Here is an 18,149-nt window from a genome sequence, read left to right as displayed (position 1 = left end):
AATGGAAGAAAACCATTTCTATTCTAAATTATACCTGGACACCAAAACTGTGGACTTCGATACCTTCAATTAGTGGGGGCTAAAAGGTTGAGGATTTCTTGTTTGTTTTTGTTAACTCTAAAGATGTCGAAGCAAATATGTAAGAGTATTTATTGATAGTCCAATTTTCATCAAAGATCATTAAAGATATGTGCCAGGTTTCTGTAAAGTAAATCAGTAATTTCTGTTGAGTTGGTTCCATTTCACAACAGAGAGTGAATCTTTGAAGTTGTTATACACCTGCTAGGCACTGATTTCCAATAGTCAGTGTAAACCCAATTGCTATTTGAAAGAACCTAACCCCCTGATTGTCCTTGATTAACTATACCCAAGTCTCAAGGATGGCATGAGTACTTTTCTAGGTTTCATTCACAAGCTTCTTCAAAGCAAAGCTGTTCTATGATTAAGCCCAAAATACTGGTAATACCTAATGGGTAAGGATATGTGTAAGTCTGAATGAGGGAGCAGGAAGGGATTTGGGGTAAAAATGAAAGAAAACACAATGTATGGGAGGACAAGGGCAAAGAATGTAAAAAGTTACTTTATTTGATTCCAACATAAGGCCACTGCACATACTTTTGTCAGAAGATTGTTGAGAGGATACGATTGCTATATTCCCTCCTATCCATGGTCCCCTGTGGCTCTGTCATGACTATTTAATAAACAGAGTTGTGAGGTTCAAGATGCCGTACAGAAAGGACCAAGTGTTTTATTTTTAACAAAGGAACACAGTCTCTTGGCAGGAAGATGTAAATACATTTTAAAGGAGGAGCTGCCAAGACAATCAATAATGAGGCATATTCAATACCTACAGCAACTGTAGTTTTTAATGTTGGGGGACAGAAAGCCATTTGAAAATATGACTAAAGGAATGGGACTTCATCCAAGAGAAATATATACCCATAAACACTTGAATACAGTTTTGGGAATTCAGACTCTCTACATCCCAAGAATCCCTGTGCTCTGTATTACATTACAATCTGACATCCTAAGGTACAGTACACCCACAATTATGTCCCACGTTGGTTGACATCTCCTGCACCACATGTATTTCAGAGAATTCTAATAATTTTATCCTAATCAGTCCTATATATAAAATGTTTAAAAAGATTAATGAAATTTACATTTTATATTTATATAGTTAACATCAAATTAAGAATAAATCAGACGCTCTACAAATCTACTTTGAACTTCCCTATTTTCCTTCAATCTTCCTGTTTCTTCTGTATTCTGACTCCATATTTTGATCCATCAATAAATATGGACTTCTACTGGTCACATTTCTCAAATTAACTGATATCCCCCACTTGCAATGATCATTCTTTTTGTAAAACTCTTAGCAGAATAATCTCCCAAAGAACAAGAAATACAAAGGTGAGGAATGGGACACCTTTAACTCTGCTCTCTCCCTCTGCTAAAAATGCCTTATAAGCCCTGGCTGGTGCAGCTCAGTGGATTGAGCACGGGCCTGCAAACCACACAATCGCGGTTCGATTCCCAGTCGGGGCACAAGCCTGGGTTGCAGGCCAGTTCCCAGCAGGGGACTCATGAGAGGCAACCATACATTGATGTTTCTCTCCTTCTCTTCCCCTCTAAAGATAAATAAAATAAAATCTTTAAAAAATGCCTTATAAATAACTTGGTATGTCACATTGTCTGAGAAGTGACAAAGCCACTTTTAAAAAGGCATAATTTAGCTTTAAAAAACAAACAAAAAACAATGAACAATTACATGTCATAAGCATTTTGGGGTCATCTTGTACAAAACTCTAAGATTCTAGAAAATTTAAAGTATTAATATAAATATAAGAAAACAAATAATCTATATGAATATACATATAGAAATACACAGTTGGAATCAATGTGTTAGGGCTGTGATCTGGTCAAACCCTTTCATTTTATTTTTTTAAGATTCTATCTATCTATCTATCTATCTATCTATCTATATCAGAGAAAGGAGAATGGAGGGAAAAAGAGTGGGAGAAAAATATTGATGTGGAAAAGTAACATTGACTGGTTGCCTCTTGTAAACCCTTAATCCAGGCATGTGCCCTGACTGGGAATCAAACCAACGACCTTTTGCTTTGCGAAATGACACCCAACCATCTAAGCCACATGGATCAGGGTAAACCCTTTCATTTCATTTTTCTAAAAAAGTAAGACAAGTTAATTGCCTAACTGCATCCAGCAAGATAAGAATGCAGTTCTCCAAATTACAGCCCTCTTTTACTTATGTAAGTTGGTAAGGAAATTTTGTTAAATCTTTAATTAAAAATGAAATTTAATTTGAAGTCTAAAATTATGTTGTTATATAAGGGTTGATGACTACGTGTATATTCAAAATAGGTAAAACACCCCCAAAAAGTACTTCATAAAGCTCAACCAGAAAACAACCAATTATTGCATGTTTCTCCCTTTAATGTACTCACCTTTCTAAGCTCTTAATTCCTGTATTCACACTCAACTAATGTTACATAAAGTGTGTTTTTAAACAAGATCCATATAATCCCCATACTTATGTAAGTACACAAATAAGTAACACAAATTGCCAAAGATCTGAGATGCCCTGGGAAGAAAATTACCAGGAAAAAAAATTTAATCTTATATATCTGACTGAAATATCAGCTTCAATGAGGCATCTGGAAAAGCATGTTTGACAGCTTGACACAAATGTAGAACTCGAGTGATTCAAGCATAAAGTTTTTTTCTCAAGCAAACATACACAGAAATAACTTCTGCTTCCATTCAAGATGGAATAACTGGGACCAGATTTACCTTCCTGTCTTGAACTACTGTAACGCCAGACAAAATATATGAAACAGAAATTTTCACACATTTAACAATGGTCAGAGTAAGAGCCAGGGAAGGCAAATGAGGTGACCCCACAAGTGCCCCAGACTGCTGCCTAGAGTTTCCAGACCGCAGCACAGGGAAGGGAGCCCAAACAGAGCACGGCAATTTTCCATGAGCAGATGAGATAGGACCGAGGATTCATGTAGCTGGAATTCTCAGGATAGGGTACTAGAGAAGACAGATCTCCAGGGATTTCCCTCAAGTCTTCAGCTAGTAACCATCAGCACATGCATGGGAGAAAACTAGCCCTACCCAGGGAAAAAAAAACATTAAAAAGAAACAGCTGAAAAATTTCCCAAAGCTAACATGGGTCCAGGAATAGTTTGTGTTCCCACAAGACAAACTTAGGAAAACTTCAAAATAGGTTGTATACCAAATAGATGCTCAGGAAAAAATTGCCTCAATAGTGGGGCAAGATCATCCCATAAAAGACATTCCAAACACAAAAGAGCAAATCACCAAACTAGGTGAATATATTTGTAGAGCATAAATCTTACAAAGGACTTGTACCTACAAAACATATATGACTCTTACGACAAGAAAAATGATAAACAACCCGATTTTAAAAATGGCAAAAGATTTGAATGGGAACATCAAAGTAAACATACAGATGGTAAGTAAATACATGAAAAGATGCTTAATATCACTATCTTTAGGGAAATGCAAACTAAAACCAAACGAGGTAATACTAAACATCCCTTATAATGGCTAAAATTAAAAAAGACCTACTGTACCAAGGGTTGGCTAGGATGGAGAATAACTAGAACTCTCATACACTGATGGGAAGAGTTTGACAGTTTCTTAAAAAGTTAAACATATACCTACTTATGAGTCAGCGAATCCATCTCTCCAGGTATTATTTAAGAGAAATGATATGCATATGTCCATATAAAGGTGAAATATGTCCTGTTTAGATCAGTCATAAGTCAATAAAGCTATTTTTTAAAAAGTCAAAACAAGTACTAAGGGCTGATACTCTGAGGTTACTGAAAGAAGTTTTCACTTACCAATCTCGAAGAGTCCTCTCTCCCATGAAACCTTTACCAAATTCCACAGTTCAAATTAATTGTCCTTCAGCACTTTTTTGTTTTAGCGCTGTTTCACAAACATCCTCCACACTAGACATGTGTTTTCTGAGACAATACATTAAATGTATTCACCTTCTGTACACCCTTTATTGCCTGCATAAGTTGTCCTGGAGTGGAATGGGAGCAACATTGAAATCAGGAAAGCACTTAGGCAGGTGCTAATCTAGGAGAGAGAAGATACTAGCTAATGTGAATTGAGGTGGTAGCAGTGGTGGGTGAAGAAAAGTGGAAGAAATTGACATAAAACTGGAAACTGAACAAAAAACCACAATATGATAAGTAGATGTATACAATGAAGGAGACGATAAAAATGATGCAAAGGTTTGTGGCTTCGATGCCTGGAAGGATGATGGGGGTATTGACTAAAATAAGGACTACAAAAATAAAGATGGTGGATGTTCCTTCAGTATACATTGAGCACCCCCTGCACCCCATGCTTGTTCTTAGGTACTGAGAGGGAGAGCAGTGACATAAACAAACTTCCAGGTCTCAGAGACCTACAGTCTACTGAGAGGCAAAAAGTTCTTTCCAAAGGTAGCTGGACATTTGAATCTGAATTAGGAGTACAAACTCTAGTTATATGAACTTTTACTTCATTTTGCCAGTTACCTTTCAATAACTAGCACTAAAAGAGACTCCTGGTACGAGTTAAAACTCTGTGGAACACTGACTTCAGAAAATTAACAAAAAAATGAGCAAGAATAGGTTCTGAGGACTTAGAATCTGCATACGTTTCTAGGAACTTTAAGAGACAAAGCTCTCCCATTACGATGGGCTAATTAACCAAAATATTGCTATTGTATGGATTTATTTCAATGCTGCCACCTTATGTTAAAATATGGAACTACATAACCTTAAAAAGCCATACCCTTATTCAGTGGAATCTGGAAATACCATATTTGACAGCCAATGAAAAGGTAGAAAAAGATAATGAATTATTTCATGACAATAACACATATTTATGGCAATTAATTTTGGTGTCTGAGAGTATCCCCCCAAAACAGAAGATCTCATGAGATCTTCTGCAATTATATTCCAGAATATAAAACTTACTTTGAAAAAGCAGGATAAACATATATTAACAGAGATAATGAGGAAGAGAAAGTGGAGTAAAGTCCAGATATATCTTATTTCTCTATTAAATTCTGTTTTTCTAATCACAGCTGCTTAAGTAGCAATAGGTGGTTAAATACAAGTGTACTTGTTTTAAGCTTAATGCCATCACTGTAATGATGGTTTAAGAAGGAAAATAAAAGACTAGTAAGAGAGAAGGACCCCAAATCTGGAGGGCTAGTTATATTTAACCAAAATGTTGATACTTGTAAATTAACATTATTTGCAATCTTCACTTTTTCTGTGAAGTAAATCATGCCTTTAAAATTAAGTTGAAAAGTATTCAGAAATACTGAAGATAATCTCCGATTTAATGTTGATATAAAGAGATAACAGCCCTGGCTGGTGTGGCTCAGTGGACTGAGTGCTGGCCTGTGAACCAAAGGGTCACTGGTTCAATTCTCAGACAGGGCACATGCCTGGGTTGTGGGCCAGGTCTTCAGTAGGGGGTGCTCTAGAGGCACCCACACATTGATGTTTCTCTCCCATTCCCTTCCCCTCTCTAAAAATAAATAAAATCTTTAAAACAAAAACCAAAAAACAACCTGTGTATTTGTATAACCTCAACATAGAGTGGAGAGATGAAGAAGACAAAACGTGGCCTGGCAACTCTAGAATTAAGTAAAAAATATTTCCTTAAACAACATTAATGACAAAATATTGTTGATATACACACAGGTATAAACATACTTATAAACTCTAAATCCAAATTTAAAAAAAGATTTTAAGAGTGATGACAAAAAGTTAACATTTTGATGAATAGATCTGATAAAATACAAAGATAAAATACTCTATTAAAATATTATTCTATCACACTGGTGGGTGATATTAATGTGGGAGGGCTGTGCATGTGGAAGAGGGGGTGGTATCTGGGACTCTGTAACTTCCACCCAATTTTGTTCTGAACCTACCACTCTAGAAAACAAAGTCTTTTAATTTTTTTAAAACCCTAGTATTCTCTCCTTGCCAAGCATATGTTGGTTTTCTTCAGAAGTACTCTTAATTTTGGTACTGCTCATAAAACTGGCTTCAATCTGTTTTTTGGAGAGAAATCTGGTAGAAGTCTCTAAGTATACTTTCTTCCCTTTATCTATTTAATAAGATTTAATTTTGATTCAACTAAATACATTTTTTAAAAACCCTAATCAGCCTTTTAGTACAGAGATAAGCAGACCCGGAAAAGCACCTGCCAGTTTCTCCAAAATCACTGCTAACTCTCCTCCCTCAGGAAAGGAGGATGTGCCCCAAATGATTTCCTGTCTTACAAGGTCAAACTCTCTGTTCTTCAACGTTTTATATTGCTTCATAATCTTACATAAACAGTTAAACCATGACCCATAGCTTTTATACATATTTCTATTTTCTGTAGATTGTAGGAGTCACAAGTGCAACGGCTTTTTCTTACTTATCACTGTATCCAGCTCCTAAAAACATTGCCTGACATGTATAATAGTAGGTTTTTAAAATATTGTTGAAGGAATCTTATTTTTAATTCACAACAAATGAGTAGTCTTCAAAAGGAATAAAGATTTTCTCCATCTTGGGAATGAAAAGGCAATTAGTTTAATAAATGAGCCATAGACCATGAAAATTTGAAGAGAGGATGTCCTACAAATTACTTGTTTCTATTCACAGTACTTGTTTCTGTAAGTTGAATAATTATGGGGGGAGGTGTACAAATGTCTTGAGACATTAAGAAAATGTTTCAGCCAAAGAACTCATATATTGAGTTGACCAAAAAGTCCATATGTTTTTTCCATAAAAGACACATTTTTCATTTTTACCAATAACTTTATTAATCTGGATATTTTAGGTATGTCCATTATTTCCCTCTATTGGCTTCTAGTGGGTAGAGGCCAGGATGCTGCTAAACATCTTCCAATGCATAAGACAGCCCCACAGCAAAGAATTATTTGGCCAAAATGTCAATAGTATCAAGAAATTTCGCAAACCACTTTTGACACGTTTGATCAGTCACAGCACCTTCTCCATATACTGAAAAAATTATTTTTCATTTCAGCTGCATTTTCACCTTTCTTGAAATAATAAAGCATAATGCACTGCAAATGTTGCATATCTTTTTCCATCTTCAATATTAAAATGGCTGCACAAAAATTCACCAATTTTGGTAGTTTTTTAAAAAATGCATGCTGAAATAAATGACAGATGTCACAATATAATCTAACAAAATTGTTTTGTGTGGAGTTAAAAACAACTAAGCACAACTAGAGCCACTGTATGGAAAAAATAAATGAACTTTTTGGCCAACCCAATACAAGAACAATACCATATTTGTATATCACTTTATACTAAGTCGGCTTTAGCAGACTTAAACTCTCTTCATTATCACGACCTGTGAGGCAGATGAGACAGTCCCCTTTTTAGAAGTGAGGAATCTGCAGCATCAATAAAGAACTAGGACTGAACCCAAATCCAAGCATCTGCCAAGTACATTACATTGCATCTGATTCCATAAGCCATGCATGACATTTACTCTATTACTAACTTCTAAGTCTATAAAAAAAGAATCAGTTACTACCTAACACAATGAAGTACTCAATCAGTTGCATTTTCCCTTCTACTTCACTTGTAGGTAAGATAAGCAAATTATAAGAAAATAAGCTAAAAAATGAAATTTAATTTTAACATAGAAACAAGTAACCCCTCCCAGCAGGTAATCTACTACATTACTGTAAACAGGCTAACCTCAACTTGGTATGTTTCATCTTAAGATCACATCCAGGAACCAGCACACATCTGGGACTACCTGCCTGTTTAATACTCTTTAACAATTCCTCATAGTCAAAATTAATGACTCCCTAGAAATTCCATTCTTAAGCATATACCTAAGCAAACTGAAAACATGTCCACACAAAAATCTATAAACAGAGATTCGCAGTAGCATTACTCACAACAGACAAGAAGTGGATATAATCCTAATGTCCATCAAATAATGAATGGATAAACAAAATATGGAATATTTATATAATGGATCATTATTCAGCCATAAAAAATGAAATACTGATATATGCTACAAGATGGAGGAACCTCGAAAACCTTATGCTAAGGCAAAGAAGACAGTCACAAAGAACCATGCATTATATGAACGCATTTATATGAAATATCCACAAAAGGCAAATCCGTAGAGAAACAACACAGACTAGTCACTGCCTAGTGCTGAGAGAGCTTAGGATAAATGGAAAGGGACTAATGGGCAGGGGGTTTCTTTTTAAAGTAATGAAAATGTTCTAAAATTAAATAGTGATGATGTTTACACACTCTGCATATTTAGTATATTCACTTGTGAATATACTAAAAACCATTGAATTATACACTTTAAATGGGTGAACTATTTCTTAATAAAACTGCTTTTAAAAATTAATTCTGGTATGGGATTTTGATAGTGTGGAGGGATGTGGGGTAAGGGAGTATACTGATATCTCTTTACCTTCCACTCAATTTTGCTGTGAACCCAAAAGTGCTCTAAAAAAGTGCTCTATTTTTTTTTTTAAGTAATGGCTCTATGGGACTACAAGAGCCCTATTTTTTAAAGAAAACATTTTTAACAATTACATGTCATAAGCATTTTGGGGTCATCTTGTACAAAACTCTAAAATTCTATTTTTTTGAATTAGTAAATTTCTTAAAAATTATCTCTACTTTTATCATACCACTATTTCATTCTTTTCTTCCCCCCTTTTCCTTTTATTAAATACTCATACTGTTTTCAAAGTTTTTAATGACCATAAAATTCATCTGTTTTAATTGTTGTTAGGTTAATATTATTTAGAAAATCTAACAGCTGTGCATGGAATCTTTACAATCCAGTTTGGGATTCTGCTCTTACCACCCTAAAAAATGTCCTTGGACCCTTTTCAGTCAATTTCTACTCCTATGTCCAGATTCAGGCTCCACTTTCATATGTAAAGTCCTGCCTTTTCTAGATATTTCAAATAAACAGAATCATCCAATACATAATCTTATGTCAGTCAGTTAGAAGAATGTTTTTGAAGTCATTCATTTCGTTGCACCTAACAGTAGTTAATTCTTTTTTATTGCTGGGTAGTATTCCATTACACACACTATCATAATGTGTATACACATTTACCAGTTGATGGATATTTGAACTGTTTACAGTTTTTAGCTATCATGATTAATACTGCTGTAAACATTCCCAGAGAAGTCTGTATAGATATATAAGACTTCCAGTTTCCCCAAATCTCATCAACACTTAGGGCAATCCTTTTTAAAAATTTTAGCTAGTCTACATAAAAACACCTAGTCTTTTCCTCTTGCTTCTCCTTTCACATTACCATACAACATTTCTGAATTTTTTCCCCACACCAAGCAATTCTCTATGATGCCACCTACAACTTAACTCAGTTCTGATACTGGAGATAGAGTCAAATTCCACGGGTTAAAGGGCTCAGTCCCATGAGTCTCCCCCTACATCAAGTGCCAACTGCAAGAAGTAGGTCCCTAAGCTGCCCACAACTTCTGTCCAATTTGGCTACCAACTGAAGTTCCACAGCCCCATTCTCGGGATCAATTAATTTGCTAAAGCAGCTCACAGAAATCAAGAAAATACTTATTTACATTTTGCAATTTATTATGAAATATGATAAAGGGTACAGATGGACATCCAGATGTGAGATATACATAGGGTAAGGTATGTGGGAAGGGGCACAGAACTTCCAGCCCTCTCCAGGCATACCACTCTCCCAACAATTCAGCACCGGATACTTTTTGAATTTTTATCGTGGCTTCATTATCGAGTCATGATTGCTCATAAACTCCATTTTCAGCTCTTCTCCCTTCTCAAGAGAATGAGGGTGAGGGTGAGGCTAAAAATTCCAAATTTCTAATCATGACTTATTCCTTCCTGCAACCAGCCCTCACTCAACCTGGGGCCATCCATGAATTATTAACCGATAGTTGAGTTATTAGAATGAAAAACACTTTTATCACCCAGGAAACAAAGGCTTCTGGAGGCCTATGTCAGGAATCTGGGGCAGAGAGCAATATATATCTTTTCTATTATTTTACAGCCAGCTCAGAAGATATATTAGAGGTATTTCACTGTGGTTTTAATAGCTAATGGTGCTGAGCATATCTTTTCACATGCTCATTTCACATCCATATATCTTAAGTGAACTATCTGTTCAAATGTTTTGCCCTTTTTTTCAAATGCAATGTCTATTAGTGAGAAGTAACTTGTCTGTACGCTCTAGATTAAAATCCTTAATCATATATATGTATGCCTTACAAGTATTTTCTCCAAGTCTATTGCTTGTCTTCTCACTTTTCAGACAGTACCTTTTGAAGCACAAAGATTTTACATTTTGATGAAGTCTACTTTATCAATTTTTTTCATAGACAATGCTTTTGGTGTTGTACCTAAGAAATCTTGGCCTAATCCAAGATCAAAAAGATTTACTTATATTTTCTTTTAAGAGCTTCATAATTTTAGCTCATATTTAGGTCATTGGTCCTACATTTTCTTCTAGAAGTTCTCCAATTTTACACTTTACATTTAAATCTATGATTCATTTTTGTGTATTGTATGAAGTAAGGACCTATAGGTCATTTTCTAACATATGAATATCCAATTGTTTCAGCACCCTTTGTTGAAAAGACTATCCTTTTCTCCAATGCATTTACCTTGATATCTTTGTCAACAATTGACTTAAGAGTTTATTTCTTGACTTCATCCTAGTCCACTAATCAATTTGTCTCTAGCTACAGCTTTATAGTATGTTTTGAAGTCAGGTATTTGTAAGTTTTTTTTCAAAATTGCTTTAGCTCTTCTAGGTCCTTTGCATTTCTGTATCAATTTTAGAATAAGCTTCTAATTTCTATAGAGACCTACTGGACGGTGATAGAGATTGCACTCAGTCAATATATAATCAATCTGAGTTGTCCAATCCATAATGACTGTATATTTCTGCATTTATTTGGATCATCTTTAATTTCTCTCTGTGATGTCTTCTAGTTTTCAGTGTAGAGAAATATACTTATTTCAAAACACCAGTAACAAACCTCTTACTTAAGCTTTAAGTCTGGTATCAAATTGTAATGGCAGACCTTGCAAAAGTTAATTGAGAGCCTTTCTGGCACAATTCTAAGTTTGCCACATCTCATTCAAAAAATGGGATGAACAGAACAGATAGTAAAGATCTGTTATCTCATAAAGCCTAAGAGTTTAAAACCATTCATAAACTAAGAAGCAAAGAAGTCAATGCCTACCTCAGAAACAAAAGTTACCTTGACTATTTTCTCCCACAAAGGTCATAACAGAAAACTAAGTAATTGAGTTTTCTTTCCAACCTCCCATTGAACCTAAGAAAATTCTATAAACTAGTCATAATGACACAAGAAAATCTCCTCTTTCTATATACATACACACATGTATATACATATATGTATAGGAAATTAATACTGCAAACACAACAAATATACCATCTTCAGTCTTTCTGATTCAATATAGCATGACTTTTGTCTCCAACTGTAAATGTATAAGCTTTCATGGAAGCATATTTGTCAAATGGGATTTAGATTCTATCAAAGATTCAATTTATTGAAAGTTTTAAAAAATCTTGAAAGGTATAAATGTTAAAAAAAGCTTTTCAGTGAGAAACTCTTTTTTAAAATAAAAATATTTTGCAATTCATACTAGGAGCCATGTACGATAACATAATTTATAACAGCAAAGGCAGAAACTACCCAAATCCACACTGACAAAAGAAGATGTTATAAACTGTGGTATTTATTTACTGAATATTGCACATTATTGAATACTATACTACAGAAAAAAATGAATAAACTATAGTATATGCAGAAACATGATGAATATTATAAATGTAATATTGAGGGGGGGGGGAAATGAGTCCCAGAGGACTTATCGTTTGGGCACACATACATTCATATGAAAAACTACTTTTTAAAGAGGCAAAGAGATGATAAACACACTAAATCAGAAAAATAGTTACAGGGGATAGTAATAAATAAAAATGCAAATTATGAATATTGTTCTAGTTCTTGGGTTAAATGGAAGGTTTATATGCTTTATTACTTATATGTCATCTAAATTTTTCTAAGTACAGTTATATTATCAAAATATTTTTAAATATACAAGCAAAATCTATTTTTAAAAATCACCTATTATAAAACATTTTCCAGGAGCTCAACTAGACAGAATATACATTCAAAAATTTTTTCTTTAAGTTTTTACCTTTTTTTCTGTTCAACTGCTTTGTCCAAATGCTGAAAAATATCCTGAAACAGGGTACAGCTGGATCGACTATTAATAGTATATCCATATCCTCTTTTCCAATATTGTTTCAGATCATTCAAATATTCTAATACCTAAAATTAAAAATTTCAAAAATCATTACTATTACACCTTTATTCATATTACACATTTCCTAATTTACATTTGCCATTTAAAGTATTTACTAATTGGACCCAAGATCCATGACACATAGACATATATGTTGATACACAAATTTCAATTGTGGGAATGTAGAGGATGGCATGCAAAAAGCATGTTAGTACTCTCAGCCAAAAATCCAGCATCCACCCTGGCTGGTGTGGCTCGGCTGGAGTGTTTTCCCGTAAACCCAAAGACTTCAATTCCCAGTCAAAGCACATACCTAGGTTGTAGGTTCAGTCCCCATGTGGGGGGCATACAAGAGGCAACCAACTGATTGATGAATGTTTCTCTCCTTCTCTCTCTCCCTCCCCTCCCCTCTCTCTAAAATTAATAAGCATGCCCTTGAGTAAGGATTAAAAATTAAACAAACACACACCAAAAACCCAGCATCCATGACAGTTCAGAACAATGGGTTATTAAAGACATGAGCTCACCTCCCCTTTCTTCTAAAATTGTATTAGGAAGGTAGAGATCAGATAGAAAATGAGTTGCTTTGACTTATATATCAGTTCGGCAAAAATATAAAAAATAAAAGTACACCAAAGACATGGAAAATTGATGCTGCTGAAAAAAATGTATATTGGTGTAGATATTCTAAAGGGCAAATTGGCAAAACCCATAAAAACACATACCTCTAAGGCCCATTTAATTCCATTTCTAATAAAGTAAAATTTTCACAGAGGAACACAAGAGAATGTACAAGAATGTCTTATAGCAGCACTGCTTACAGGAGTAAAAGAAAAATATTACTGAAAATACCTAAATATCATTAATAGGTATGTGGTTAAATAAACTACAGTATATACATACTATGGAATACCATTCAGTTATTAAAAATTATATTGTAGATCTATAAGTATTCACACATAGACTGAAAGCAGTGATGAATCTCTGTAGAGTGGTCTTGAAATGGAGTTGGTGATTATGGCAGCCTTTACCTAAATGTTAAACTTTTTACCCAAGTATCACTTGATCAGATAAACACCAAAACTAGATAACTAAAACCTACAACCCAATAGAGGTAATGAGAAGCCTATGCAGTAGTTATGAGCCATTCTTCCCAAAAGAGCCCCTAGAAATACTAAATGTAAGCCAAAGTTTAAGAACACTTAGAGAGGCAACTAAATCAAGAAGTTGGCACAAAGTCCAAAGTAAACATTTTTTAAAAGTTAAAAAAAAAAAAGAAATTAGCCCTGGCTGGTATAACTCAGTGGATTGAGCATGGGCCTGCAGACCAAAGTCTTTAAAAAGACTTCTTTTAAAAAAAGAAATTAAAATAAAAACAATTAAAGTTCTATCAAATCTATTTAAGAAATAAAAATGGTATCAGAAATGAAAAAGTAACTATAACTGGAGATTTAAAAAAAAACACATCTGCACACTGTTAAAACTTTACGTATCAAAAAGACTTGAAAATGTATATAAGTGAAATGGGTGGTTTTCTAGAAAAATGCAAGTTATCCAAACTGACTATACAAAATAGAGTCAAAGGTCTACCTGAAAGATACTAAGCATAGTTGGTTTTAACCATGAGTTCTACCAAACCTTCAAAGAAGTTAGTTCCTAAGACTAAATTATTCCAGAACACAGAAAAAGATGGAGAACTTAATTCATTTTAGGAGGCTAATAGAAGCCCATTACCAAAACTGGAAAAAGAAAGCACAACGAAAAAGGGATGAGAAGAGAAAATTCAGATCACTGCATTGCAAGACAGCTGGCATCCCATACTCTCAACCACAAAATGCCAACAGTGATTCCTAGTCATTGTTACAAACAAAAACTCCCCCTTACATTTCTAACCCCCACAGAGAGAGAAAAATAGATCCAGGTCAGTAGTATCAGTCACAAATGATAGCCACTGCCATAAACCAACCACCACATTATAAATATGATTTAATGAATTTGAAATCAAGCATAACCAAATAAAATTTAGCAGTATATTAAAAGGATGTATTATCACCTGCCATAATGAAGTAATTGATACTAGTCATGCCCTCCTCACATAAATAACCAGAAAATGGAACAAAATAGCCCTAAACCGAAAACCTACATGTCTACAAACAAGATAATGGGTTTAAAAACAGGTAATTCAAACAACAGAATACTACACAGTAGTGAAAGTGAATTATAGTTCTGCACTGCGTAACATTTAACGACAGACTACGTATGCATCAGCGACCCTCTAAGGTTATAATGAAAAATTTCTATTACCTAGTGACATCGCACTCATTGTAACATCACAGTGCAATGCATTACTCATGTGTTCAAGGTGATGCTAGTGTAAACAAACTTACTGTGCTGCTAGTTACATAATGTATAGTGCATTCAATTATGTATAGCACATAATACCTGACAATAATAATAAATGACTATTCTACTGGTCTGTATATCTATTATATGTTTTATTATTTTAAAGTGTACTTATAAAAAAGTTTGCCATAAAACAGTATGCTGTGTCATGCTGGCAGTAACCTCATACATCTCGTGTTTAAAGGTCTTTGCATCATTTTCTCTTGTGTTTGATTTAATCTGGTGTTGTTTGAAAGTGCAAGAATAGGCTATATAGACTTACAGCCTACAAGCAGCAGTTTACACCAAACAGCCTAGGGGTGTCGTTGGTTATAGCACCTAGGTTTGTGTAAGTGCACTCGATGATGTTTACACAACACCATAATCACCTAATGACACATTTCTCAGAAATACATTCCCATTACTAAGCAGATGACTGTGAATTTACACGCAGCAGCATCCTAGATAAATCTCAAAAACATATGCTGAACAAAAACTAGATACAGAAAAATACATATTGGGTATTTTGTAAATATAAATTATATATTACATAAACTTTAAAATTAAATTAAGTTTTTTCAAAAAACTAATTAGTAGAGTAATGTAATAAACTAAACTAATGAAGAAACTGTGAAAGCATAAATACACAAGTAAGTAATAATGGAGAAATAATCTCAGAAACAGGAAAAAGACTTTTTTAAACATGAGATAAATTTACCAAACTCTATAATACTTCTGAAAACCTACATGACATGAATGACTTTTATTAGAGAATATTAAATACTAAAACTGACCCCAGAAAGATATGAAATCTAGGTATACTCATTACAGTAAAAGATATATACAAAGTTGCAAAAAACCTATCTTATAGAAAAATAACTAGTTCATGAATCATTTCTTTTGTATTTACCTATCATTAAATCAACTGCCTCCTTTGTATATTACTATTCCACATACATTTCTGTTATAGCCATCCCATTGTCTTGCAATGGTTCATTTGAGTCTTTCATTCCTTGTGGCATTCTTTGAGGATAATGCCTAGCTTATGGTAGTATCTTCAGTTAAACCAAGTACCCAGCACAGAGCAAGCACTAAAGCAGTATTTGCTGAATGAAGACACACACAATCCAGCATTTCATAAGGTCTTGGATAGCTAATAATCTCCATAATTCTCAGAATTTCATGTCTATTCACTTTTACTTTAAAAATTTTTGATAAAGAATTTCAAACATATAAAAATTAGAGGGTAGTATAATGAACCCCTGGTGTGCTCACCATCCAATTTCAACAATAATTGTCATTTGGCCAATCCTGTTTCAGTTATACAACTACCACCATCACTGGATTATTCTGAAAGCAAATCCCAGATATCATTTTATTTCATCTGTAAATACTTCAGAAATATATAAATCAAAGAGAACCTTATATTTTTGAATGAAGAATCTAACTTATTTGCTGTTTATATAGAAGAAAAAAGAAACTCATATTCAATTAATTTAATACACGTGCATTTCAAAATTTCAAGTCATGATCAATTAAATGAGTTCCTTATTTACAGAGGAAAAAAGGTACCTCCACAATGAGGAAATTTAGCAGTCATCACTTTAATCAAATAACCAAACATTATCACGAATGAAGTGACAAACTGACATCATTCCTTTTGATGTGATGCACTGAAGTGCGATGCACTGAGGAAGATACATCACTTATACAGTATTCTTTATTTCTTTTTAATTTCCTGATTTGAGATAGAGGAAGGGGGAGAGGAAGAGAGGGAGAAAGGAAGGGGGGAGAGAGACAGAGAGAGACAGGGAGAGAGAAGCATTGATTTGTTGTTCCACTTATGTATGCATTCATCGGTTGATATTCGTATGTTCCCTGAGAATTGAACCCTCAACCCTGGTATAGTGAGACAATGCTCTAACTAACTGAGCTACCTGGCCAGGGCTATAGTAATCTTGTCAAAAATGTTTAAACCCCAGTTTCTGGTCAAGATGGAGAAGTAAGTAAATGGGGTACTTGTATCTTTCCATGACCCCATCAAAATGACAATGAAGCTGCAGAACAACTCTCACTGAGAATAACGGCCTGAAGTGTAGACGAACAGAAGTCCTACAACTAAAGATACGCAGAAGCCCCAAATGAGACTGGTAAGAGGGGTGGAGACTTGGAACCAGCCTGTTGCCCATACACACACTGTACCCACATGTTACAGCTGAAAATCATAAAGGTATTCTGGCTATGGAGGTTCCCCTGAGGAACAAGGAGTCCCAGGCCCACATCAGGCTCCCCAGTCTAGTGTTCCAGTGCCAGGAAGAGAGGTCACCATAAGCCCTGGCTACGAAAACCAGCAGGGATTGTGCCTGAGAGAGACAGAGGGTACTCAAATTCCACGTGTTCCTCTTAAAGACTGGCCCACAGACTTACTCAGACTAATTCTAAGTTCCAGCAATAAAACAGCAGGTACAAAGGTACAGGGACATACAGGAGGACATGAATTGTCTGGCTTCAGGGTGAGGGCTGGAGGGACTACTCTCTCCCAGATAGAAGTACTGGCAGAAGCCATATTTCTTTGCTGAGACCTCCCCCTGCTGGGCTAGCTGATAAAAGGGATTAAGAAGCACAAATGTGCAGCTACAAAGCAGTCATGAGGATGTAAAGTATAGCATACAGAATATAGTCAATAATATTGTAGTAACTATGTATGGTTCCAGGTGGGGACTCATCAAGGTGATCACTTTGTAAATTATAGAAGTATCTAATCACTAGGTTTGTACAACTGAAACTAATGTAATATTGTATGTCAACTGTAATTGAAAAATTACAAAAATATTTTAAAAAATTTAAACCCCAATCTAATTGTGATTAAAAAATCAGACACAGAATTTGTCAAGTCTTCAGAAGTAAGGTACCACATGGATAGAGCCACTTAACTTTCAAAGTTAAATTTTGAAGTTTATTTATTTATTATGGCATACTGAAGGTTTCATATACATATGGAAGGTATGACTAAGGTTTCAAAAGTCCATACTCCTGAATGATCCATCCATACAAAACATGTGCTACTTTCATCCACCAGAATTCTACCCAATGCTGCAATCCTCAATACTTAAAAATTAGCCCTCTCCTAGCTTACCTTTCTAGCTTTGAACATCCCAGAACTCACCAGAATTTGCCTCTCTCAGTTACCAGAGGCCTGTCTGCCCTTCTCTAGAGTCTAAAAGTCTACAAAGAAGGCATATGAATGAAGGAAAAAATATGAAATACGCAAAGTGTAGATGAATCACCGGCACCATCAGGGTGGAACTCAATTTTATCATGAAAACTGTTATGAA

At 34.7% G+C, this 18,149-nt stretch overlaps 1 protein-coding gene across 3 annotated transcripts in view; it reads right to left on the bottom strand.

Moving 5' to 3' along the window:
• The window catches only part of MINPP1 (multiple inositol-polyphosphate phosphatase 1), a 36,161-nt gene that overhangs the window by 5,762 nt on the left and 12,250 nt on the right, over window positions 1-18,149 (bottom strand). For 2 of the 3 annotated variants that reach the window (XM_037047276.1, XM_037047277.1), the window contains exon 4: window positions 12,325-12,458. The exons of the other annotated variant lie outside the window; for it this stretch is intronic. In XM_037047276.1, coding sequence (XP_036903171.1) covers window positions 12,325-12,458 — 134 coding nt within the window. The remainder of the gene's footprint in view (window positions 1-12,324; window positions 12,459-18,149) is intronic. 3 annotated transcript variants of the gene reach the window in all.

This window comes from Sturnira hondurensis, unplaced genomic scaffold (assembly GCF_014824575.4).
Source record: "Sturnira hondurensis isolate 20B ecotype Veracruz unplaced genomic scaffold, ASM1482457v3 Scaffold0005563, whole genome shotgun sequence".
Lineage (NCBI taxonomy): Eukaryota > Metazoa > Chordata > Mammalia > Chiroptera > Phyllostomidae > Sturnira > Sturnira hondurensis.
Note: the sequence above shows the minus strand (reverse complement) of the source record. Positions and strands in the feature narration are given on the sequence as shown.